The following is a 26,711-nucleotide window of genomic DNA, read 5'->3' as shown; positions in this document are numbered from 1 at the left end:
ACCAGTGCAGAGGTACAAATTAGCTTTTGCTTTGGTAAACTCTGTGAAAGTTTTTCCACAGTCAGTTTGTATGCGTCAATGGGGTCAGCAGGCGATTCACTATGTGCAAGTCAGTTGGGTGTGAAGGTTTAGGGTGAAGAGACACAGAGCTACTAGTAGCAGCTACTTGTCAAGGCTACGTGTAGCATTGGCAATCCACAATATTGTCTATGACAGGGTATTTTCTGGCTTTTAGTAGCTGTGACAAATAGCCACTACTAAGTAGCTCTGTGTGTCTTCACCATTAACAAGCTAAGGGAAATGTGGGAGCAACATCTTTTCAAGGCAGCTGTTATTTTCAGAAGTCCCTTAGGGCAGTGGCACACAGGGGGATTAGTCACCCGTGGTTAAATCTCACCTACCACAGGCGACTAATAACCACATATGCCATCCCACTGCTGATTTACATTATTGCTGGTGGGAAGGCATTTCTGGTTGATTAGTTGCCTGTGGTAGTTGAGTGACTAATCTCCCTGTGTGCCATTGTCCCTGTTTGTGGGTGCTGTACTTTGGACATTGCTTACTGTTTCATGCAATTAATCATAGCAATCTGAGATGGCGAATTAGTGCTTAATGCAAGGGGGCAGATTTACCAAGACACGAATGTTCCGAGCTTATTTTTGCAGAATTTTTCGTCGATTGCTCTACTTTTTCGTACCCATCCGTGACTTTTTCATACGCTTGCGTGAAAAAATAGGAAAGATTTTCCTGCTGTTTACAATTGTTCAGTACGAAATTTTCCTGACGTTCGGATTGCCAATACGATATTACCGTGAGTAATACGATTTTTTTGTAAGCATTTTAGTGATATTTGTGATCTTTAGAAATTTTCGTATCCAATCCGAATTTATCCCATTCGGGATTCAAACTCGTGATTTCATGAATCTGCCCCTAGGTGTAGGGTATGCGCATGGGTTTAGTTGTCTTATGAATAGTGTTTGATTAATGCTTTGCAATTGTGTTTGTAAATGAGCCCTCAAACATAATGATGAATTGTGCAGCATTAGCATCATTGCTTTTCTTGTAAGGTGGCAAAAAACTGTAAGTAGATAGACCCCAGAGCACCTAGGAAAGTTTGGTACAGGTTCTGTAAGTCAGAAAAGCTTTTATTAGAATAGAAACTCTGTGGGCTGAAATTAAAATGACTGTTTTATAAAAGACCAATGGTTTGAAATGTGTGGAACAATATTGGTGGGGGGCAGATAATTAGGTTTTTGTACTCTAACCCTACTTGTTTTCCCAACAGATGTTTTATTTATCCACCTTTCTCTACACATTAAACTATATGTGGCAGCTCTTCTGCAACGTGAGGACAAAAGTGGAGGGGGACACAAAGAAGGTTAGTTCCATAACTGAGTTAGGGGAAATGCAAAAAGGCAATGTGTTAAGTAGCAATAAGTCACTGTTTTATCTTTATATTATGCTCTTCTCAGTTTATGTAGTATTGTGGGTTGAATGTGTAAGAAATATATAAAAGTGGAGTCAATATTCTATAAGTATATAGATTATGTATGGAGCAGTAACTGATGTATTTCAACCCACTTTTAGCCCAAATGACTCTAAAGCAGTAAATTATGTATCAAAAAGCAATTTGTTTGACAACAGAAATGCCTGAAACATTTAAAAAATAGTAGAGTGTTTAAGTTAGCACACACAGACAAGCTACTGTTTTACATACAAAATATATGTTGGGGGAAAATGATTTGCTAAAAATAGGGAAATGGAAATAAAAGGTGCGTTTTTTAGAGCTTTCTGGTTAATAGATCCTATACCAATGCTAATAATAATAATAATACAGGCTGTAAAAGCTGTCCTAGTACTGCCCTCTAATCCAATTTTTGTGTCTGTAACCCTTGTTTTTTAAATTATTGTAAAACCCATGTAAAGTGCTGGTGCTATATAAATAAATAAATATAAATAAATGATGATGATAATAAAAAAAAACATTGAGCTCTGAAAGTATGTCTTAGCTTGTACTTTGATGATTTGGAAACATCTGAAGCTAAATTAATAAATATCTATAACTTTGTTTAGACTGCAAAATAAAAATACAAAACAAATACTTAAGCTCATTCCTTAATATAAAACTGCTTTCCTTTCAAATGCAAAGGCATGCTCTCACTGTCAGTTGATCCTGTTGTTTAAGCATAGAGGACTGTTCTGTAGTTCATGGTTAGAGCTCAAGGTGTTAGCAGTGTGTGAAGCAGCAGGGTGGGGCATGCAATAAACAAAAGAGCTGCTTTGGGTTGATCAGCAGGTTTTTTGCAGAAAGAACTCACTTAGGGCTCTGGCACACGGGGAGATTAGTCGCCCGCGACTAATCTCCCCAAGTTGCCATCACCTGCCATCCCACCGGGAAAAATGTAAGTCGCCGGTGGGATGGCACACGTGGCGGCGCGATTTCGTGAAATCACCGAAAAAGCCTCGCGAGGCAACTAGGCCCTTTTCCCACCTCCAGTGTCTTTGGAGAAATTCAGTAGATCATTGGGCTGAACTATTTTCTTTAATGGTAAATGGACTAGGAAGTCTTACCTTTTCTGTTATCATCCAAGACCACCTGAGATGAAAAGCTGATTTTATAGGATGCACAAAAACAGTGCTAACAGAATGCCTCTCTCTCCCACAGATCTCAGACAGCAAATGTCATATAAGAAGAGCACTGACAGTTCTCTCAAGGTAAAGCGCACTGTGTTCTGAATCTCCTTCTCTTTTAGGAAAATAAAGGATTCAAAGTTTGTTCTGTGTTGAAATATGTTCAAGAGTTGCATTTCTGCCAAACTGTCGTGTAGAGTATATAATGCTGAGGATGTGCCACACGTTCGATGGCCTATATATATGGCTATACACTCACCTAAAGGTTTATTAGGAACACCTGTTCAATTTCTCATTAATGCAATTATCTAATCAACCAATCACATGGCAGTTGCTTCAATGCATTTAGGGGTGTGGTCCTGGTCAAGACAATCTCCTGAACTCCAAACTGAATGTCAGAATGGGAAAGAAAGGTGATTTAAGCAATTCTGAGCGTGGCATGGTTGTTGGTGCCAGACGGGCCGGTCTGAGTATTTCACAATCTGCTCAGTTACTGGGATTTTCACGCACAACGATTTCTAGGGTTTAAAACATCCAGTATGCGGCAGTCCTGTGGCGAAAATGCCTTGTTGATGCTAGAGGTCAGAGAAGGGTATTAGTATGGTGTTCCTAATAATCCTTTAGGTGAGTGTATTTTTATCCTGATTTTCCCTATTGTTCCATCGTTTATGCACTGAATATTTCAGCTTTTTTAATATTAGACAACAAGAACCTGAGCAAACACACAACACTTGTTTGCATTATTGATGCATCCATTTAATGGAGATTGCAAAGTAAAAACTAAGTAAGTTTTATCAGAAAGGTCTATGTAAATACAACTATAAACACATATAGAACTGCTGTGCTCAGTCCTCAGTGAAAAGAAACACCACATTTCTTTTCTTCTATTCTGTATACATAATCTTCTGTGTCAGACTTCCTGCTCTCAGAAAAATCCTTCAGGGCACAGCACAAGCCTGCTCAGTTTGCTCCTCTCTTCTCTTTCCCCTTCCCTTTTCTGCTCTCCCTCTCCCCCCTCTGCTGTAATCTGAGCTAAGAGCTGTTCCCTTCCTGCACCCTGCTGCCTGGAAGTGAAGTCAGGCCAAGCTAAAATGGCTGCTGCTTTCTTAAACAAACAGAAGAAGTTTGTAGGGCTGTTTACTCAGGTATGGTTAAGCCTTCTGCAGAATAAATATATTGGCAATAAAATGAGTAGCTTTTAAGGAGTAAACTTCCAAACCCACTCCAGATGCATTGCTTCTAAAGCCAATTTCTTGTATATAAAATGGTCTTTATATTGGGAGTGCTTAATGATCTAATACCTACTAACTATGCAAGAATAAGATACTCATATTTTATGGCAAAACAAAAATTGTCAGGCACGTGATTGGAAATACCTCACTAACTATGTTTCATAGATCCTCTGACCGCTCAAGGCCACAATGCCATTATGTAACTCTATATGTTTATACCATATATACGTACAGCTAATGCTGTTTATTAAAATAGAAACTCAAATTCTTATTGCAAAACCCTTATCCCCCATGTGAAAATGCGACTACCCACATCATTGAATATATATATGTGTGTGTGTATTTACAGTATGCCCTGCCCACATATACATACATTAATCTGCTTTGCAGTGGTCTGGTTCAGACAGTGGACTAAACCGTTAATACACTGAATCAGCAGCTGAAATCAACCCTTGTATACCTACCTTTACTCTACGTATAGCATGACCTGTTCAACTGAACAGCATATCTAATGTTATTCATTGTCCTCTTCCTTCTCTTTAGTTTGGTGCCTGTCCTTCTCAGTGTTCCTGTGCTCTGTTTTGGGAATAGCTATGAATGTTATGGAAATTCCACTCACCCACACAGGTAATATCCTATGGACCCCATACTGTTAAGGTTTGTTAGATTTAACCTCCCCTCCACTTTTCCAAGGACAGGAAATATTAGGAAAGTGACAGTACCCTAAACAGCTATAGAATAGATTTTTGTATTTATTTTTGTTGTCAGCCTTAAATTGTCCATTATTTTTATTAAGCCACATGCCATAAAGGATTTAAATATAGTTCAGATGAACAGAAAAGATTTGGATGAATCTGAACCTTGTAAAAAATGTTGAGTATCCTATCCTGTTATTTTTGGCAGCTGTTTAGTACTGAATGTTGGATCACAAATTACTGCTGACCAGAGCACTAACAACAGCACCGCCTGCACAGTCATCTACTACTACAGCGCAGTGGTGTTTCTTTCCATGTTCCTCCTATCAGCTGCTCTTATTCTGGTAGGTAACATTTAAAAATGTATTATAGTAGAATGCATGTGCAGTACAGGTGGCATACATGCAATGGGATGCCTCACTGTAGCCACTGGCCTATTATCAGTTAGCTGTATTTAACTACAACCCTGCAACTATTAGAATTCTGATATATAACCAAATTTGTGTCCACTGTCCAGTAAATAACCTGCAAAAAGGAGCCAAATTTGCACACCTCCTGGCATCATCAGTCAGCACTTCCAAAGATTTTATGTATGATGTATATGGACTTGGTTGAATAGTAACAAGTACCATTTTCAACAAACTGGAGGGGATAAACCTTAAGTTTACTCTGTAATTTGTTTGTAAAAACCTTGACTTTGTTATATTAATATGGAAACATATATAAAGTTTGCAAGTCGCATATTCCTGATGCCTTATTACAGTATGCCTTGTTTCATCATAGATCCTGATGGGGAGCACCTATATTCTTTGCAGCAGATATCTTACAACAAGGGGCCCATTTGTGTTCCAGCAATGGGCAGCAATAAGTGTGGCAAAACAGAACCTCTTCCTTATCCCTTTCATCTTCTTCTTGTGCTGCATGCCAGGTCAGTTCTCATTATCCTAATTAGCTGCTTTGTTTAATGTTCTCTAGATAAATTCTATCCTACATCTGGGTTGCTTTTTTATAGTAACCAAAAATTCAGATTTTTATATGCCTGTGAGATTTAGCAGGCCCAGACAGGCAATTTGTGGGTTCTGGCAAATGCCACAGAAGCTGCTGTAAGATGCTATAGACCAGGGGTCCCCAACCTTTTTAGCATCACGGCCCGGTAGGAGGCAAATTTTTTTTTCCACAGACCGGGGGGAGAGGGGAGGGGGGTGGGGCTTGGCGCGAACTTCAGGCGCGCTATACATGCAACGCGCTGGGGGGGTGGGGTGCGCTGCGGCCCACTGCCATGCCGTCCACGGCCTGGAACTGGTCCCCGGCCCGGCGGTTGGGGACCCCTGCTATAGACAGTTACTATTTAGTGGGCTGGTGGGGGGCTGTTTTGGCCTTTGTGTACTGGTACTGGTGGCCTCTTTGTACTGTTTGAGCCTGTTCTGTCAAGCACAGCAATGTCAAGTTGCAGCTTTCAGTTACATTAAAAAGTCTTCAACTTTTGTAAATAATAGAAGTTTTTTTGGGAAGATGTGACTTTCCTGGATTAGACATTTTAGAGAATACCTCATTGGTCAGGAAGGGGAACTAAAAAGAACAAAGAGTGTAGCTGGAGAAAAAAGAGAAGGGAGTGGCAGATTAATAGCATTTTTCTACCTTTATTTCCTTTGTTCACTTCAGGTCACTTCAGGAACTGAACAAGGAAGTTTAAGTATTATAAGTGTTTTGCTTTTTGTTCATGTTCTCCAAGGTCTGACTGTGACACCAGCACTTTACAGACTCCCCTTGCCAGACAGACAGGAATAGCAGTAGATTAGGCAGATACTCTCAGCCACTGCCTGGGTAAAATAGCTAAGGTGGTGCTTTAGATAGGTTAGTTATAGGCACATTGTTGACTGGTGTTGAGCAGGAGGAATGTATACTTTTGGAGAGGGAGCTTATCAATAGGGCTTCTTTTAGCAGCATTATGGTGCACTGGGTGTGAGTTTGCTTATAGACATTTAGAAAGGTTAACTCGCTCCTGATAAAATTGACCATAGTGTGTATGTATTCAATAGGGACCTTAGATTGTAAGCTCCTCTGGGGCAGGGTCTAATGCAAATGGTATTAAATTACTTTACAGTGTATTGAAAAGCACTCTCATATACACACAGTACCTCTACTGCTGCACACTGGCCTCCACTAAGGGTACACCACGTTTGCTTCTTCCTGCCATTAAGCAAGGTAAGAACCTTGCCTTAGGCAGCAAGAAGTGGGAAGTTATTGGTGCGGCAAAAAGCTGCCTCTGCTACCTTTACAAACCGAAATTGCCCTCTTTTAATTGGAAATTCAGCTCTTCTAGTGCAGAGTGTTAACAGTGCTATTTGTACTAGCTATTTGGCCACCCCTAGACTCAATCAAATGCTAAAGTTGTAAGTGCTGAGTGGGGGGCGGCCTCAAGCAGCAGCCCCAGAATTGGTGCTGATCACATGGGTTAGTCCCTCAGTTTAAATTAATCTCAAAAAGAAACAGCTAAGAGGCATATTTATTATAGTGTGTAAGCCAACATCACCGGTGATGTTGCCCATAGCAACCTATAGAATATTTTCTTTTGTTTTCTAACTTGTAGGTGACCATTAAAATGTAAGTTAAAGCAGTTATACAATACAAAGACTATCAAGCAAAAGCACAGTGGGTCTAAATCCCTCTTGCTCTTTGTCAGGGATTGCTGGGTCACTTCCTATTCCCTTCTCTTTTAAAAGGAATCAATCATAAATACTTCAATATAGTAGTATTTTGACACTAGAGACATCATGGGCAGGTTAGGCGAACATCCCTTTTCAAAAGTAACTATTTCAAATTAAATATCCCTGCCACCATCAAATAATATTAAAAAGACAAAGCTACAAACACAAGCTAAATATGTGTACCTTATTTGAACTTGTAACCTTAGTACAAGCCAGCCAGCACATTATTGTTCTTATACAATTCTTAGAAAACTGGATCTCCGTCTATAGATTAGATTCTGGAAAAAGTCAATATGGGTTTAACATATTGCTTAAACTCCTTCATTTAGTGTATTGCTTGAAACTGCCTGTTATCAGTTGCCAACCTAGACCGTTGCAGTTTACAGCAATTAGGACAAACATGCCTTAAGAAAAGACTTAAAAGCTTGCAAAAATCTTATGTGGCTTAATTATATATGGCACACCATGTTTGTATGAGTACGCCATAGATAGAGCACCGCCAGCAGGGAGGTAGTTACTTATTATAGATTATTTATATATGGCAAACACGTTAATACAATGTTTTACAGATATAGTTTATTACCAGAAAATACTGATATAGCTTCAGACCTGTTGTTATAAGCTCAGTTATGTGTGGTGGTGGCATCATGCGGTGGTGCTCTTTATTGTCAACATATTAAAAGGAAGCCTAGATGGTGCAGTACAGGGAATGCCACAAGAAAACCTCAAGAAAATCTGATACTATAAAAATCTGATCTGATACTGAAAATATACTGTAAATAAAGTCTTCAGAGAACTTTGGTTATTGAGATGCATTGTATAGTTGAGGTGGCCGGTATCATAAGGTAGAGGGGTGGTTCATGCAAGTGGGGGGGGGGCAGTTTAAGTTATGCCCCTGATGGTGGCTACATAGTTTGCATTCTAAAATTCCGTGGCGATTTGCGATCGTCGCACGAAAGATCGTACAATCCGCCACTAACCTTCAGGGCTGAAACAGCAGATAAGGAGGTAGAAACAATAGGATTTCTACCTCCTTCTGCCGATTCAGCCCTGACGGCAGATTTTGCTCAGGCGCCTTCTATGGTGCCCGATCTAAATCTTTTTACCTGGCCGATCGGTGAGTCGACCGATATCAGCAGCTTCCTGCGATATCGGTTGACTCGCAGACTTGCCATACACGCACCGAATATCGCACAAAACGAGGTTTCGTACGATATTATCGGTGCGTGTATGGCCAGCTTTAAACATATTGAGTTTCTAGCTACTGTTGTAATAACCTCCATTGCTAGCATAGCTTGTAGGAAGTGTGAAAAGTGATAACTTTATCAATAGATAAGATTAACTACATAATATAAAAAAGTGGCTGTGATTAATTACTTGCTTGCAAGCTCCCTTATTATCATTCTTTACATATTTGCACAAAGAGCGGCTCTGCTGAACAGGAACCCAGTTCTGTATTTTTAGGTAAAAAAAGGAAAAGTTTGTATGCAACTTACAATTTGCTATTGACTGGACACAAAATGTCAAAAATTAAAAATGTCTACTGTGGCTACAAACCAGTGACATACTGTGTGACTTGCCAAGTATATATGTATAAATTTGATACAAATATTTTATTGTAAAGCTAAACACCCAACAGAGCATGGGCATGAATGCCAAGTTTATTTTATCACTCCATCTAAGCAATGTCTGTATTGGTTCTAGCATGAATTTAAAGGAGAAGGAAAGGTATAATTAGTGGGGTTGCTAAACTGTGAAGTCATCCAAAAATTCAACAGCATATTTGACAATAAAATGCTCCAAAAGTCTCTGTAAACTTCTATTTGTATTCATTGGCACCGAAAGTGGAAGGGCACCAATACCCCCAGAGTTGGTGGTGGAAGGGGTTAAATACATTCCCCTGCAGAACAGAACTATTGTTCCTTCTTGGTGTTTCGCTTAATTAGAACTTAGGAACGTATTTACTTCCTCTGGCTTTTTTTATTAAATAGTTTGCTCTTTGATAATAAGTTGTTATGGGTTTCGCCTGACTGGGGTGGCTTTATATCTGGGTATTGTAATGTGAATGAATCAAGCACAGTGCTTTCCAGTCTTTTGTATCTAGCGCGCATATTATACAATTGAACATTTGAGAGCCGGCTTTTAATCAAGTATGTTATACAATGTATCTGAAGCTGTACGGTTGCAGCAAGGTATTATGGGCAAATTAGGGCCAAACACAGTAAGAACCACTCAGTTTGGTCAATCATTTGATTAGAAATAATTATTGGTCTGCCTTTGGGTTAACATTTGGATCTGAATGCTTCACAGACAGGCCTGTGCAGTAATCAAGTGATAAAATATTCAGTCTGATCTGTAATCCTGTAATAAAAAGATATGGTCACATATGGGCAATACAGTGATCTGGAAGTTCAATTAGAAATGTTTTGGCTCCCCTTAAAACAGGGATCCCCAACTTTTTTTCACCCATGTGCCCCACTGAAATGTAAAAAGAGTTGGGGAATAACGTAAGCATGAAAAAGTTCTTGGGGTGCCACATAAGGCCTGTTATTGGCTATTTGGTAGCCCCTGAAAATTTAATATATAAACGCTCAGCCTTACTGCTCACACGGCACGATGCGTCAATCCCCAATAGCCCACCGCTTGGCTTTTTTGGATTATCACAAGAAAAGAGGAGAGCACCTTCATGCAGATGAACTGCTTCAGCCTTTATTCAAACCACAGCACACAACATGTTTCGGGCTGTATCAAGCCCTTTCTCACTTGAGAAAGGACTTGATACAGCCCGAAACATGTTGTGTGCTGTGGTTTGAATAAAGGCTGAAGCAGTTCATCTGCATGAAGGTGCTCTCCTCTTTTCTTGTGATATTTGGTAGCCCCTATATGGACTGGCAGCCTACAGGAGGCTCTGTTTGGCAGTGTTTTTTATGAAACCAACATCCAATGGGTTGGTGAGCGACATGTTGTGTGTTTACTTTAGAAACACTACTGTAGCTTATATAAACAAGCTGCTGTGTAGCCACAAGAAGCCATTCCATCTGCACAGGTTTTGTAGCAGATAACAGATAAGCTCTGTAAAACACCATTGTAATCTGTTCAGCGTCTGACTGGCAAAGCAGTGGCCCACTGGGGCTGCAAATTTTGGGGCCCCCTCCCGATGCATGCCACAAATCTGTACAAAATGTGATGCAAATGTAATTAATTAAATTTAAAAAAAAAAATTAAACAAAAGCCTCATATTACATGAAAAAACACTACAGTAGGAGTAAAGAGATAATGGGCATTAATGGGGCTTTATCTTTGAGTCACACAATTCTATCTGTTACCTAACTGTTACCTTTCCCTCTATTGTTTCCTGCAGCTGTTACACTTACTGCCGTGAAACTGCACAAGCCCTATGTGGAATATGAAGTCTTCACCATCCTCTATTTTATTCTGGTGAGTTGCATCTGAGAACAGTTAACTTACAAGTTATTGGCTTTAAGGGAGAAGTGCAATGCTAGACTTACCTTTGAAATTAATGGTGGCAGGTACACAGTAGTGGTCACAAATACCCTATATGCTCGTCACCACTGTCCCTAGTGATATATGAGAAACCCATTGCCTTAGATGTACATTCCCTCAGAAATGCCAGTGTCAGAGACTGCTTTCTGCCAGCCATGGCCTGTGTGGTATAAACCTAATATATTCAGCAGTCTAACTTTGTGTAAGGCCTGGGAGACACATGGTGACAGTAACAGTTCACCCCAAATTAACTTTTCGCAGTATTATAATAAAAGGGAGTAAAAATGGGGTTGCTTTCATCAATTCTGAGTGATTTGTTCTTATATGATTCACTTTATTTATCAATACAGTTTTAACTAGGGATGCTCATCATAAAAACAGAGCGTAATGCAGTATTTATTTACTAAGGGAAAGGTTTATGGTCGATACTCCGTGTGCATGTGACATAGCTATGCTGTACCAAGGGAAAGGGCAAAGGAAACAACAGGGGAAGAAACAGTAGTTAGAGGAGAACCAAAGTACATTATCAGCTTCCATTTCCCTTAAGAGGCCTCCTTTAAGTGGGACCCCCCAATAGAGTCCCTTTTGCCAATAGTGAATAGATTGGTTGCTGCCATCTTGCACTGTTTGAGCTCATCTCCCCCGGTTTCTCACCTCACTGTAATATATAAAGATGTTAGATGTCACCAGTGAGCTCCTTAACCATATAGGGGGGACATTGTTTCTTAAAAGACCTAAGTTGCAGGGAGTAAAAACATGAATAAGGACTGATTAGAGAAGGTGGCTTTATAAGGCTTTATTGTACCCGTTGTGCATTAGAGTTCATACGAGCCTGCAAATGATGTGTAGCACTGAAAAGGAACGTTGGGCTGCATCCTGTGGTATATCCAGCTTGTTTGCTAAAATACTGTGTCTGAGTGAATTGGCAGCGCCTCAGAACTCATTTTATTCCTCCACAAGTCACGCAAACTCATTTTCATGTGGATTCCCAATGTTAATCATACGGGAACAGGGGAAAATGTTACTCATACACAGCAGAGCTGAGGGGTTTGGGTCACAATCATGGGATGGAAGCAGATGTTGTTCAGATATTCTTCCAAATCCAACATAGCCAGGGCTTTTGAGATTGAGAACAGATACCCTCACTTTTTGTTTGCATTATTTCTATTCATAGAAGTTCATAGAAGATAGGCAGTCAGATAAACCATAACCCAAAGCTGCACTTAAAGGGGAAATATACCCCGTTTTTTACATGAACTCATTCCGTTGGACTTATTTTGAAACTACAAAAACTTTTAGATAAAAATATAAATGTTTTTTTTTTACACAGACATACCTGATTCTTTGATATCCTTTCTTTATTATCCTATCTCCCCCATATTTCTAGTGTAGACAAAGCAGTATACTTCAGGATTGTGATATAAAAGGATAAATGAAATTTATGAATTTATGAATTTTTGTTTCTGTGCAAACAGTAAAATAGCTATGGGAACCCCAATACAGATTAACTGCAATGAAATGCTATCAGGGACAAGTGTCTCCACTTTTTGACACGGTCTGAAACCTAATCTTTAAATGCAATGTACCATTTTCTCAGGTGCTACTGGTGCACCAGTGTTTGGGGGGGGGGGGGGGGGGAAGAAGCCAGCAGGAAAGGGGAACATAGAAAAAGCAATATAAAAGCAAAAGGAAGAATTGAAAGCAAGACAGAAAGTGGAGAGAGGTGGTGTCCCTCATATATCTGTCCCCTGGGTTACCTGCCTACCTATTAATGCCCCTGCACCATGCCTTTTTATCCATTACCATTTAGAATTAATTTGGTCATTCTAACACCAGACTAAAGTCACATGATCTTTTCATGTCTTTATACAGGCCTTAACAGCTGTATCCCAAGGCTTTTTCAACTGCTTGGCACATGGTTGGACCCAAAGGATGCTGCGCTACTTGAAACAGACTACTTGCCGCGACGTTGACACACAGACCCCCTTATTGCGTTCACAGAAGAAGTGCTATGCCAGTGTACATGTCTCCACAGATGCCATATTGCCACAGAAAGTCTCTGCTCTATGACAAGTCAGGGACTCACATTCTGAGAGACTTCTGGGTAAGCTGACATAGTGTGGTGGAAGCAGAAAACAGGGAAGTACAGGAGCTTTGTCTGAACCTTCCTCAACTCTCTTCCCTTCCAATAGTGCCACTAGGAAATATAAAGTAATCTTCAAGTATTCATACTGGCCCATGACTTTTTTACTATTGGAATCACTACCAGTATTTCTCATCTGAGCACTCTAAAGTGCCATCGGCGCCAACACCTTGTGCCATAGACGTTCTGCCGAGGTTTTACAGCCCAGGAGCTGGTGGAATCCTATCTGCATCGCCTTTATCTTCAGACACTATTGTATTTCACAGCAAGGCTGTTTATGTGACACAGACATGGACTTAACTGATGTGAACTTTTGTGCATATTTTATTTACTAAGGTGCTGCAAGTGATTATGTATCTGTTAAACACATTTCTAAAGGCCTTTTTAAATGGGAACCTACAAAGCACTACATTTTAGCAGATGTCTGACCAGACCAGGTAACAAATATTTTATTCTTAATCAAGCATCTTTTATTATATGGAAAACCCTAAAGGCCATACACGTAGCAATTCCGAAAGATCGTTCCCACCCTCCACTGACGTTCAGGGCTGGATTGTCAGATATGGAGGTAGAAACAATAGAAATTCTACCTCCACATGGCGATTCAGCCCTGAACGTAGATTTTGCTTGGGCACCTTCAATGGTGCTGATCAAAATCTTTTAACCCAGCTGATTGATCGACCAATATCCGCAGTCTTCGTACGATAATATCGGTGCGTGTAAGGCCGGCTTTAGTCTTTAAAGTAAAGCTAATGATGGGACATGATTCTTATCATCCTCCTTTTTTTATAAAGCACTGACATGTTACATAGCGCTTTAGAGCTTAAACACATTTCATTACAATCACTGCCGATTGGAGCTTACAGTCTATCACACAACACATACTAGGATCTGTTTCATAAGGGGACAATTTGTCTGCTTGGATGTAAATCCAAGAAATAGACACACATAAGCTGTACAGACTCTTTGTAATGTTGCAAAGCAGTATTGCTACCTACTGTGCCATTGCACAGCCACATGTTCCTGGAAAACCTTCTTAGGATGGCAGCCAGATTTGACATAGTTTACACATAAACTGCTCCCTAAAATAGGGAGTAACTTTTGCTGCAAGCTGTTTATTGGGGTTGGTGTATCTTTCATGTCAGGATTAGGCAGGCATATAGCCCTAGTGGTTTTTCTATGGGATCAGGATGGCATATGGCCATAGTGGGATCTCTATGGGATCAGGGTGATAGATTACCTATGGCAAAATCACACAAGTAAATAGCAATATGATTTCTCTGCTGTAAGGAGTTTGATAAATCTGACACAATTAGTTTTAGATTGATTGGATCACACCATACACAGGCAGATTTAAGATGCTAATTTAGCCCCTTGAGTTGGCAGCCCATATATCTGCTTATATATAGGCCCTCCCTGGAGAAACTTGGCCAGATATCTATCGGACAGGTTTATCAGCACATTGATGAGGTTCTCTCCCCATGGGTCTGCAGAGGAAGCCATTATGATCCAATTGTTGGCCTGCAGGCCACAAAATCAGATCTGATCGATTTGGTCCAGAATGTAGGGGGCCAAATCTGGCAAAGATCTGCCTGTTTGGTCACCTTGTCAAATAAACGGATCTTGTTGGTTATGGCAAGCTTAATTTTTAGGTTGAATTTTAAGTCACACCTATTTGCTTCAGGCACAACTAATGAAACCTGCAGTTACATTTGAGATGAGATCTCTGCTTGTGACTTGTAGGCCAATCACCTGTGATACTACCTACATGTTATTAGTCGCTTATGTAAACTAAACCTAAAGGTTTTGCATTTTGTTGGTATTTATGTCTCAGCAAAAAAAGTGAAGGGAACAAAGTGTCAGTTGTGTTATATTGGAGCATTATTTATTGTTACGTGTTTACAATGTGACTGAATATAATGTAATAAAGACCTAAAACCATTTGAGCCACATGTTGTTTAACAGCCTGTGGGTGACATATTTACTACCAGTTCTTTTGTTTGACCAGGAATGATTCAGAAGGAAAGAAAACTACCTTCTGTCGACATGCCTAAATATTTCTCCTGTAAACATGGTGATGTTGGCTGAAGCAATATGAAACTCAGCCTGGCTGGGCAACACATTTTATACTTTTATATAATTTGTGAGGGAATCTCCTAATATGAAAGGACTTTGACTGTATGGCTGATACAATAAAGATCTGAATATAGCAGATCTTCTCTCGATATCCCCACCTACAGGTGTGCTATATCAGGCTAATTCGGTCATTTGGCCCTGGGGCTAAACAACTGAATTAGACCAGTGGGTATAGGCACCATTGGTTCAGGGACCGCATCAGTCCCCGATCCGACTGAAAAATCAAACCTGCCCAATTGAGATCTGCCCGATTTCAGGCCAGATGTCGGTCGGGCAGGCCCATCGTTCATGCCCATACACAGACAGATAAGCTGCCAAATCGGTCTAGAGAAGCGATATCAGGAGCTAGAATCGGCCCAAGGGCACACATACACACTAGGCCACATCAGCAAATTAATGGACAAAATTCTGTCTTTTGCTTCCACATTTCCTCCTGTTACAGTTAGAGCTGCTTTATTTCCTGTCAAGGGATCTCTGAGGGAGCACACAGGCCATCACAAAATGGTGGCGCAAGGGAAAAGGGCAATATTTACCGATATACATTCCACTTTGGTAAAATTCTTTAATAGGCCACTTAATATGATTTATATAATATGAGATACATTCTCTGCAGAGAATGGGGAAACAGCACCTGTGACTGGTGACGTCTGTGCCCATCTGTAAGTGCATGTGACAGGTGCTTTTGCCATGTCTGGGAATACAGTAGAAGATTGCCCAGAGCAGCCAAGTACTGATCATAAGCAGAATTTATGTATTCACATGTGACTGACCAGGGAACAAGGAAGCAAAGGGTTAGATCTAATGTGTGTGAGTGCCGCACTGGGTATTTTCCACTATTAAAATGTCCTGCTTTTGATATATTCCATGATGATGATATGGGGAGTAGCAATGAAACACATTTGGAGCCATTTATTATTACTGTGCTGTTACTCTTAGCTAATGACTGGCAGATGTGAGCCATTGAGGAAACCGGAAATAGTCATTTGTGTTGATGTGGGGATCTTGTGGAACAAAGAACTATTGGCAGTGCACCTGCATTCGAACATTGTGGACAGATATATGGAACTTTATACACTTACAACTACCACTGCGGCATATAGCTACACCAATGAGAAGCCTACTAGGCATAACAGAGGAACTACAACTACCCCTGATAGATTACTGCTTCTACAACTATTATTCTTAGCTAAAAAAAAAAAACCAATACATATTCAAGCAATCTACACTGTCAGAAACTGTCCAGACAACTTTGAGAAAGTATAGGGTAAATGGCTGTCTCTAGATGATTCAGTTATGCAACTTCCTCTTGCTTCATTATATAATAAACTGGTAGAGTACCTAACCTTGACAAGTGAGAAATGATCACAACTAACAGGTCATGAGACAATCCAAGTTATATCTGCTTGCTGAACATGTGAGCCGACCCTGACTCCCCCCCCCCCTCCCCCAACATTCTCCCTTAGCCGGTTGACTGACTGACAGTAATAATTATACCTTGCCAAACCTGTAAAAAAATACAACGTATGTAAATGTTGTGTTTTTTTTCTTTTTCTACTTGTATTGTGATAAAGAGAATATGATACAAAAAAGGAAGGCAGGCAAGTCATTGTGGTTTGCCATTACAAAATAATGCAACCTATTGGACCCTGATACAAGCAGCTTGTACAGTAGCTCAGGGGGTTAGCCATCAGGTTTGGAATGTCACTGAAGTTCTGTGAGGAAAACCGATTGCTGCAGTGTTTGCTCATAGTTGCCATTTATTCATTTATACCTGCAAGATCCTTAAAGCTGAGTCAACTGTGACACAGCCCTCACTTATGGCACCACCCAGGCTGAATGGCCGTGCTTGGGAAACACCAATACTAAAGGGCACAAGGAGTTCTCCACATAACTATGATGCACAGTTCATTTGCCTTCACTGCTTAAGTGTTTGCAGATTGATCTGGGAAATGGTGAACCACAGCCGATCCTGCGTCATAGATAACTTGCATTCCAAGGCATAGCAAATCTACATTGCGCTGGGCAAACGCCACTCTTCCAGAAGCATTTCACATAGAGCATGCCTCAGACTCTGATGGAATATTATGGGGGTTCCCAGTAGCCATTAGAAGGCACAGCTGGACGAAGGAGTTCCCTGTCCTATAGAGCTTACAATGTATGTGTGCGTGCATACACACACCCTATATACACTGCATCCATACCATAGGTCTCAGAACTGGGGGATCTAAGGCCCCCCAAAAATATTTTTTCCTGGTTCAGAATTGAGAAGCAGGAAATGCCCTTACATGGCCCCTGCTGTACCCTATGTTTATGCAGTTGTGTATGTGCATTCACTTAGGGGTACATACAAATATTTTAAAGAAAATATAATTCTGTGCAATTTTCCAATATACAATCATCACAAAAAATGTCAATGGTTTTAGAGTTATCTGTAAATGTAATTGCGGTTGAAAGCAATGTTGTTCAAGGCCGACCTATCATCCTCACTTTTTGCCCGCACTCAGGCGGTTCTTGTATCTATCTGTATTTATTGTTGTACTTTGTATTTATCTATTATCTTAATAATCCCGTTTGTATTAATGTATTCTACTGTACAGTGCTGCGTACATAAGTAGCGCTTTATAAATAAAGATATACATACATACACATACATACACTACTGTATGCCGAAACACCAATACGCTTACAAACCTACTTTTGGGAGGTGGCTTTGTGCCCGAATGTCGCTTTTGGGACATAATGATGTTACATAATGAAGCTAGGCCACCTTACCAACACTATGTTTGGCTGATAAATGAAAGTCATAAGCCACATGGCTTTATTTGTGTATTTACACTTGAATCTACTTTTTTTTTTTTTTTTTAAATGCCTTATGTGCCTTAGCCCTTAGATCACCAACAGTTAGAAGTCATAAACACAAGTGCCATACCCCATACTTTTAGGAAGTACTGTAGTGACAGAAAGAGAAAGATGGGTATCCAAACTTTTCTACCAGAAGTTGTTTAATAGCAGGGTCCACCCCATTAAAACATTACAGAGCCTCATGGTTAGTGGAACTTGTGCTTGGTGTTTATTATTATTTAAATAGCACCATCCTCTCCTATACTGAATAAAGGGATACAAAGACAAGACATACCAGGTGACAGACACATATTTCACCAGGGAGAGGGCTTAGAAGCAAAGCTCCCATTTATTTCTTTTAGGCTAAGTGCAGCCCTATAGCAAAATGAAATAAATAATAATAAAAAAAAAAATTATCTGTTTAGATATTAGTATGGGCCTTTACACTGCCACTCACCTGATCTCTACGTGGCAAAAGCACAAATACTGGGCATCATTTAATATACCCAGTGCTAGTAATTTAGCTACGGACGCGTGGGTCACTCAGGAGGAAATTCAAAAGAGACTTGAACATGTAAAGGTAAACAAAGGTCCAGGGCCGGATGGGATTCATCCCAGGGTATTAAATGAGCTGAGCGCTGTGATTGCCAAGCCTCTTCACATAATTTTTCAGGATTCGTTGAGGTTTGGCATGGTGCCGAGAGACTGGCGGATTGCTAATGTGGTGCCATTATTTAAAAAGGGATCTCGTTCTCAGCCTGAAAACTATAGGCCTGTCAGTCTGACATCAGTAGTAGGAAAGCTTCTGGAAGGTGTAATAAGGGATAGGATAGATGAATACATTGCAGTTCACAATACTATTAGTTTGTGCCAGCATGGTTTTATGCGTAACAGATCTTGCCAGACTAATTTAGTTGCCTTTTATGAGGAGGTGAGCAGGAACCTTGATGCTGGAATGGCAGTTGATGTCATCTACTTAGATTTTGCTAAAGCGTTTGATACAGTACCTCACAGAAGGTTAATGATCAAATTGAGGAATATTGGCCTAGAACATAATATTTGTAATTGGATAGAGAACTGGCTGAAGGATAGAGTACAAAGAGTGGTGGTAAATGGAACATTTTCTAATTGGGCCAGTGTGGTTAGTGGAGTACCGCAGGGGTCAGTCCTTGGGCCTTTGCTTTTTAACTTGTTTATTAATGACCTGGAGGTGGGCATAGAGAGTAATGTTTCTATTTTTGCTGATGACACTAAATTGTGCAAAACTATAAGTTCCATGCAGGATGCTGCCGCTTTGCAGAGCGATTTGACAAAATTGGAAAACTGGGCAGCAAACTGGAAAATGAGGTTCAATGTTGATAAGTGCAAAGTTATGCACTTTGGTAGGAATAATATAAACGCAAACTATCTACTGAATGGTAGTGTGTTGGGGGTTTCCTTAATGGAGAAGGATCTAGGGGTTTTTGTAGATCACAAGTTGTCTAATTCCAGGCAGTGTCATTCTGTGGCTACTACAGCAAATAAAGTGCTGTCTTGTATAAAAAAGGGCATTGACTCAAGGGATGAGAACATATTTTTGCCGCTTTATAGGTCCCTGGTAAGGCCTCACCTTGAGTATGCAGTGCAGTTTTGGGCTCCAGTCCTTAAGAAGGATATTAATGAGCTGGAGAGAGTGCAGAGACGTGCAACTAAACTGGTTAAGGGGATGGAAGATTTAAGCTATGAGGTTAGACTGTCGAGGTTGAGGTTGTTTTCTCTGGAAAAGAGGTGCTTGCGAGGGGACATGATTACTCTGTACAAGTACATTAGAGGGGATTATAGGCAGATGGGGATGTTCTTTTTTCCCATAAAAACAATCAGCGCACCAGAGGTCACCCCTATAGATTAGAGGAACAGAGCTTCCATTTGAAGCAGCGTAGGGGGTTTTTCACGGTGAGGGCAGTGAGGTTGGGGAATGCCCTTCCTAGTGATGTGGTAATGGCAGACTCTGTTAATGCCTTTAAGAGGGGCCTGGATGAGTTTTTGAACAAGCAGAATATCCAAGGCTATTGTGATACTAATATCTACAGTTAGTATTACTGGTTGTATATATATATAGTTTATGTATGTGAGTGTATAGATTGGTAAGTATAGGTTGTGTGCTGGGTTTACTCGGATGGGTTGAACTTGATGGACAATGGTCCTTTTTCAACCCTATGTAACTATCAGGCAACACATTTGCCATTCGGTATATGCCCTAACATGCCCTTATAGATAGTGGGAGGAGTGTATTAAGAAAAGGAAGGGCAGGGCACACATTAGGAGAGGCACACAAAACCCCCAAGTGACAGGTGCTGTTAGGAGGAGGTTGGGATAGCTAAAGCCTCTGTGCCTTTGTTGTGTGTTCCTTCCCTTCCCTTATACAGGGCCATAATCCCACTATCTCTAGCAGCATGTCAGGACATGAAAAGAAATAACACTGCTTGGAAGAAGACAAGTCCAGGAATAATTTGTGTTTCAGTTTGGGATGTTCATTTTATTCTGATCCAGAAGTCAACCATAAAGCTTTTGTGAAGAAAGGGAAAACGGTTTCCATTCTTCCCAGAATTATCGCTTCCTGCCCAATGTCCATGGCAGGATAACATAATAGGTTAGCCCTGAACCCTTTGCCTTCATGAACACAACATAAACACTTGCCATAGACTCCAAGTTCACCAGAATATTACAGATTTTTATAGTAAATGTATGAAATAAATTTCCATCTCCCAACTGCCTGGCCCAATGTCCATTAGTATTTCTTCTGCCATATTGGGTCATTTTCTACCTTAATTTTGCTCCAGATGCATCTAGCAATAGGACCCTGTAGCCTGGTAAGGGCCAAAATGTTAGGCACCCCAGTGACTGTATGCGGCGAAGCAATCCTCTTCCTTCTTCAGTCATCCCGCACATGCATTGGAGCGAAAAGTCAAACTTTAAAAAAAAAAAGCTGGCTGTTTGCGTATGCGCGGGCCCCAGGATCTCATCAAAAAGAGAAGGAAGAGGATTGTTCACCTGCATTAACCCCTGGCTGGTGCACTTTTCTCCTAACAGGGGCACCAGCGGGGGGTTTCAGCTAAGCGATAACAATCACTGAGGTTGCCTAACATTTGGCACCCCCCAGTGATTTTTACCTTTCCTTCTCCTTTAAGAGCCTCATCCTCATTCTAACTGCTTATCATAGCACCTGGGTGCTCATATCCAGAAAGTGTTTACTCCTTTGGTGATGCCGTTAAAAATGGGGACTCTTCCTGCATATAGCGCTCTTAATCCAGCTCTTACTCCAACGCTCTTTGTAAGGATTCTGCCCTAGAGCACTCACAAAAGGAAAATGAGTAGCGATCTATTGTTTCACTACATGCTTCAGTGCTGCATTACCAACGAAACACAAGACACCATCAGAGATGTAAGGAAAATCATTTTATATACAATGATGCTTATTTACATTATAATACTGGTCTGAAAACATGACATCATACAGGAAACATTTCAAGATAAATAAAACAAATTTAGTACATTAAATATGGAAATGAGAAGCTAAGCAACAGAACTAGGTGTTGTAGACAAGGCGTGGCCTCCAGCAAACTAGGTGTCCAGCCCAACTCCTTCCTACTAAAGCCGAAAAACAGCACAGGGTTAGGGCCAAACATCCTCTAAAGGTCAAACGAGAAGCATAACTAAATTGGATGAGAGCATGAAACAATTTGTATTTCGTATAAGATTCAGATTCCAGCAGCAGATGCAGAGGGTGATAGCCCATCATGAAGCAGTTGTTAGCCCAGGATTCTGTGAGCTGTAGGTGGAAATCTGTGGCTTGGCCACCTCTGCGCCACTGCCCTGAACAGTCTGGGAATTACAGGTTTAGTGCTAATAAGAGTATATTGGCATATAAAGCACACGCAGAAATAATATGCATGCACATATGCACATAACATACATACCCAAATGGCTGTGAGCATTAGAGGATGTGTTGGTGGTGGGGGAGCACCAAGTAACTGCTACATATTGATATGTAGAAGTTATCCCATTAATAAATAACAGTTCCACAGGTATAATGGCAGGTTGCCGGTGCCACCCATCAGTGCATTAAGCATGGTACCCTCTCAGCAAGAATACTGTTACACCCCCCCTGTTGTGAACCACTTCCTTTTGCTCTTTCTGTAATCTCCATTGCTGTAATACCCTCACAGAGGATTGTGCAGTGTATGGGGTATTTACCATTTCCACATTCACCATTCACCACTGCATTACTATACACAGGACTTTAAACCAATGAATACCCTCATTACTGTTAGTAACAATCTGACATTGCTAATATATTCCTTTGAAAGAAGCAACTGATACAGAATGCACATCATGGCAAACAGACAGAACATTTTATAATGAATATAGTGATTAGGGGCTTCTCTAGATGGAATCATTTGACCTTTAGTGACCACGACAGAACACACAGAACACGATGAGCTAGCACTAGGACCAGACAAGCACATTGCACAGTGTCGGCTTAACAACAAATTTAGAAACATCCTTTCTACACTAAACATTTCCGAACCAATACTTATGTTGGAAATTACTCTATCTTCCTGCAAGCATTTCTCCATTCTTTGCTGTGATGGCAATGAGTTCAACCAATAGTAGGTTATATTGGGGCTATGGGCCTCAGCTGCACCCCCTACAGACAGGTTATAGTCAAGGCAAGCTTTGTATGTGCAAGGACACGTGTCTCTGTAGCACCAACAGCAGCGAAGACTCGCCCAGCACTGATATGAAACACTGGATGGATATGTTCAGTACATGAATACAATTAGGGGTACAAATGGGCCACGCAGCACTGGGCAGCCATACCCATGGGAAAAAGAATAATTAGTACCAAGGGAACTGATAAGAACATAAGTTTAACAATAAATAATGATACTTCCAAAGGCATGTGTTGGCTCATGTGGTTTCAGAGTAGTGCATCCTATACAGCATTGCATGGATTTAGTTGTTGGGTCTGCTGTACCCACTTAGCCAGAGACAAATGCTGACTACAGAAAAACCAGGTCTCTGTAGTGCTCAGCACTGGTCTCTGTTCATGTCAGTACAAACAACACAATATATAACAATATATGCATGGGCTCTAAAATGCTGGAGCTGCTCATGGGTACATGCACTGCATAATAACAGTCAGATGGAACAGCGGTTTTTATCCTGGCAAATTCATAGCAGCATGTGCATGATCTCCCCAGCTTTAAAGGGTTACTATAACTAAAATTCAAGCTTAGAGTTGCCACCTGTCACACTGTGGCCTCAACGTCACAAACAAGTCTAACTCTGGCCAATCGCCATCTGTTCACATATGTTATGCTTAAGTCCCTGATACAATGAATGTACACTGCCTAGGGCACCACTGGGCTTTCATTACCACTTTATGCAGAGGTAAAAGGTGGCAACCTTTCAGAAGCTGCTACTACTAGATCTTTATTTTAACATAAAATATGTTACCAGCTAACAAGGCAGAAGGTACAGACTTGTGGTGTGATATGCCTAAATCCAAAAATATAATAGAGCACAGAAAAGGGGCTGCCCCTCTATACATTTGATGAACTAAAATCCCCAACAAGCCTTGTCAGCATTCGGCCATATGTAGAATGCAGGAAGCTGTAATACATTTGGAGGGCTGCAAACTGGCTGTGCCCAATTTAACACAATGGAGGTGCATCCTTTGTGCTACAGGATCTCTCACTGATGGTATTTTACCCCACTGCACATCCCTCTGCAAATAAAGAGAAATAAGCTAGTTTACTGCAAGGCTGAGCAAATATAACTATACATGTGAGGGCTCTGGGCTTCATATTCCTGTGATCTAAATGAAGTAGTAACTTTAATGATTTACTTGTTTAATAAATGACAAGGATTCTAAATATCCCACATTATAAATTAGCAATAAGGAATAGGAGATTCTGCTACAAAAGTGCACAAAACAACCAGAATTCAGCCCTTCAGCAACTACAGCCCAAACAAGAATTTGTGAGAAATGGAAACTGGACTCAATTTTCAGTATAAAATATGAAAAGAGGGAACAACATTCTCAGTAGCACCTTACTGTCGCTAAGGCTTCAGTGACATTTGTTCTGGTAGCGCTGTATATTCATTAATTCATAAGCAACTGCACCCATCTCTGCCCTGGGGCTCATTTATCAACACTGGGCAAATGTGTACCTGGGCAGTAACCCATGGCTATTAAATTCTTGCTATCGTTGCTCTACCTGCAGCCAAATCAAAATGCCAGTGTTGACAAACGAGAGCCTTAAATGTTTGGCTTATTTGTTAAAATTAATCTGTGGGCTAAAGTAATGAAACATATACCTTAGATATATTCTATGAAAGAAAAAGGAAGGTTTTTTTGTAAACAAAATATATGTCAGATGTCACATGGATACCCACCATTTTGCTTTTATCCATGACATCTTTAAATTCATCTCCCAATTATAGAAACTCCCCCCCTCCCCCCCTGACTCACAAACAGGATATATGCACCTCCCTATTTGCAGGTATTGGTTGGTACAATGCCCCATACTGCAGATACTGCCTTGGTTCTCTTGGCCTGATGATCACTGTGTGCTCATGTAATGGGGCTCATATAGGAACACAATATAGTAGTCAGATATAAAGATCAGGCCAGTGCTGCACTTGCTGGGGTCCTGTGGAAAGGAGATATCATGGGACAGCACAACACCAAAAACAAACTGACATTACAGAGTAGCGTTCTGCTGCTAGAAAACTCCAAAATTGGCACTTTAGTCTGCAGCTCATCACTGCATATTTAGGCACACCAAGACAAATGCATATTTTATATTAAATAAAAATACTTTAAAATAGAAAACTAAAATTTATTCTTAAAAAAAAAAAAAAAAAGAAAGAAAAATAAAACACTAAAAATACTAAAAACCCCTATCGTTGTCAGGGAAGCCTGAAACAAACCGCCAGAGCCATAATAACTACAGCCACATCTAGCAGCATAGGGTTTAAAGCTTAAAGTTCTGCAGCAAAAGGGGAACTAAAATCCAGAATTGATCAAATAAAAATAAAACCTTTTTACATTACAGGCAGGCCTGACGTACCATGCCGTCCCTATGTCCTTCACAAAAAAAATATACAACAGTGCCACCTTGTGGGTTCAAACAGCAACCAGTCTCTGTGATTTTTCCAGCAAAGAATATCTATAGGGCAGCCAGTAAAACATGGTTTATAAATAAGTGAAAGAATTGTACATACTTTTGATATATACTGGCACGTTTACAAAGCAGCTGGTGAACTAGATCCAAAGGCTTGTGCCGTTTCCAATTATTCCTGAGGAAACTGGTAGCCAGTGTAATCAAAACTGGTTCTATTCCAATAAGTCTGTTTCAAGTATGTGAGTTATTTCCCTGCCAGATGTAACTGCGCACCCACAGATACATCTAGCAGGAAACACAGTAACTCTATAACTGTGCTCTCTGGCACGGATAGAGTTAAACAGCCTGTCTACACCTGTGGTTATATCAATAGCAGCCAACAGGCTAGTAAATGGCAAAAGCAGGCCTACAGAGTACTAGAAATGATAAATGGCAGTGAGCAGTCTGCCAGATGTGTAAATATCAGTACAGTAGTGTCCAAAAAAAAGTCATTTTTAAAATAAATTACAGTACCAATGATCTGTTTTCTGTTTGTTTAACCTCTATCTACATTTATACTGTATTCTCAAGCAGTGTGGAAATTCAGTGATATAATTTACATAAAATTATTTTACAATTAAGACACAACAAGATTTTTCTTCTTTAAGTAAAAAAAAAAAAAAAAAAGGAATTAAATTAAAAAAATAATAATTTCAGTTACTGTGAATCCTCTGGAGAGTTTGTTTGCTCTTCAATAACTTGCTTTACTATTTCTGCCAGTTTCAGCCGGTCGACTTTGTCCGAGAATCCTCGACCTGTAAATGACAAAGCTATATGGCAGTATCCACTGAAAGGCAAAGAAACAGAGAAGGAACCTATAATTTCCCTTTAACCCAAATCTCAGTTTCCTTTCCTTTGGAAAGACAGTGATTGGTACGGTGTCATTTCCTCTGCTCCATTATTACTAGCAGAACAATCAGTGCTTTTAAGAACGATATGCTCTTCAGTCAGCCTGGGGCAGCCGTGCATGTATCTCAGATATGCGGCAGTCTCATTTATTATAACAGTGTATAAAGACATCTAGACAGTAAGTGACAAGATCAGTCTTTCCAGGGCTGGTACTATACAAGCAGGAAATGACTAACCCAATCCAAGCACTAGATGAAGCCAAGGCTCAGACATTTCTGACAGAGCTGCCAGGAAATTAACAATAACTCATCCATTGAGTTCAGGAGTCATTCTGGGTTCACTTACATAACTGCTGCCTGCAAGTCTTTTGGATCAGATCAGGATATCTGGCTGCTGCATTACAATATACTGTGCTAGAGCATGTTTCTATACAGACAATAAGCATCTGTAGCCAATTTGGCTGCATTCTGCCGTTTAAAGTCCAATTCATAATTAACATCAGGACATGCTATATACATTAGCTTGTTTTTATACATTGATTTGTTTAACTTGTATTGTTAAAGCATAAGGCCAAGGTAACAGGATGGCTTTGGCCTTTAGAGTTAAGGTGCCCATATACCTTCAGATCCGCTCGCTTGGCAACATCGCCACCTACGGGTGGGTGATATCGGGAGAATCCAGGCTAATTCGATCATTTGGCTCTGGGGCCAAACGATCGAATTAAAACAACGAGTATAGGCAAAGTCAGTCCGGAGACCGCA

General features: G+C 40.4%; 2 protein-coding genes across 4 annotated transcripts in view; one reads left to right on the top strand and one right to left on the bottom strand.

Annotated features, from left to right (window-relative positions):
• tmem116 (transmembrane protein 116) overlaps positions 1-14,859 on the top strand; it is a 28,192-nt gene extending 13,333 nt beyond the window's left edge. For both annotated transcript variants that reach the window (XM_031892728.1, XM_002940124.5), the window contains 7 exons: positions 1,286-1,378; positions 2,666-2,715; positions 4,407-4,490; positions 4,767-4,902; positions 5,342-5,486; positions 10,628-10,704; positions 12,643-14,859. In XM_031892728.1, the coding sequence (XP_031748588.1) occupies positions 1,286-1,378; positions 2,666-2,715; positions 4,407-4,490; positions 4,767-4,902; positions 5,342-5,486; positions 10,628-10,704; positions 12,643-12,840 (783 nt within the window). In that variant the 3' untranslated portion in view covers positions 12,841-14,859. The remainder of the gene's footprint in view (positions 1-1,285; positions 1,379-2,665; positions 2,716-4,406; positions 4,491-4,766; positions 4,903-5,341; positions 5,487-10,627; positions 10,705-12,642) is intronic.
• Positions 14,860-21,310: 6,451 nt separating this feature from the next.
• Positions 21,311-26,711, bottom strand: part of mapkapk5 (mitogen-activated protein kinase-activated protein kinase 5) — a 33,497-nt gene continuing 28,096 nt past the window's right edge. The window contains exons 14-15 of one of the 2 annotated variants that reach the window (NM_001006872.1): positions 25,763-25,856; positions 21,311-21,751 (exon numbers count right to left, since the gene is read on the bottom strand). In NM_001006872.1, the coding sequence (NP_001006873.1) occupies positions 21,679-21,751; positions 25,763-25,856 (167 nt within the window). In that variant the 3' untranslated portion in view covers positions 21,311-21,678. Of the gene's footprint in view, positions 25,857-26,711 lie in introns of both variants that reach the window. The other variant, XM_031898136.1, reaches the window with a different exon arrangement.

This window comes from Xenopus tropicalis, chromosome 1, assembly GCF_000004195.4.
Source record: "Xenopus tropicalis strain Nigerian chromosome 1, UCB_Xtro_10.0, whole genome shotgun sequence".
Taxonomy (NCBI): domain Eukaryota; kingdom Metazoa; phylum Chordata; class Amphibia; order Anura; family Pipidae; genus Xenopus; species Xenopus tropicalis.
The sequence above is the reverse complement of the archived record's forward strand: the minus strand, read 5'-3'. Positions and strand labels throughout refer to the sequence as shown.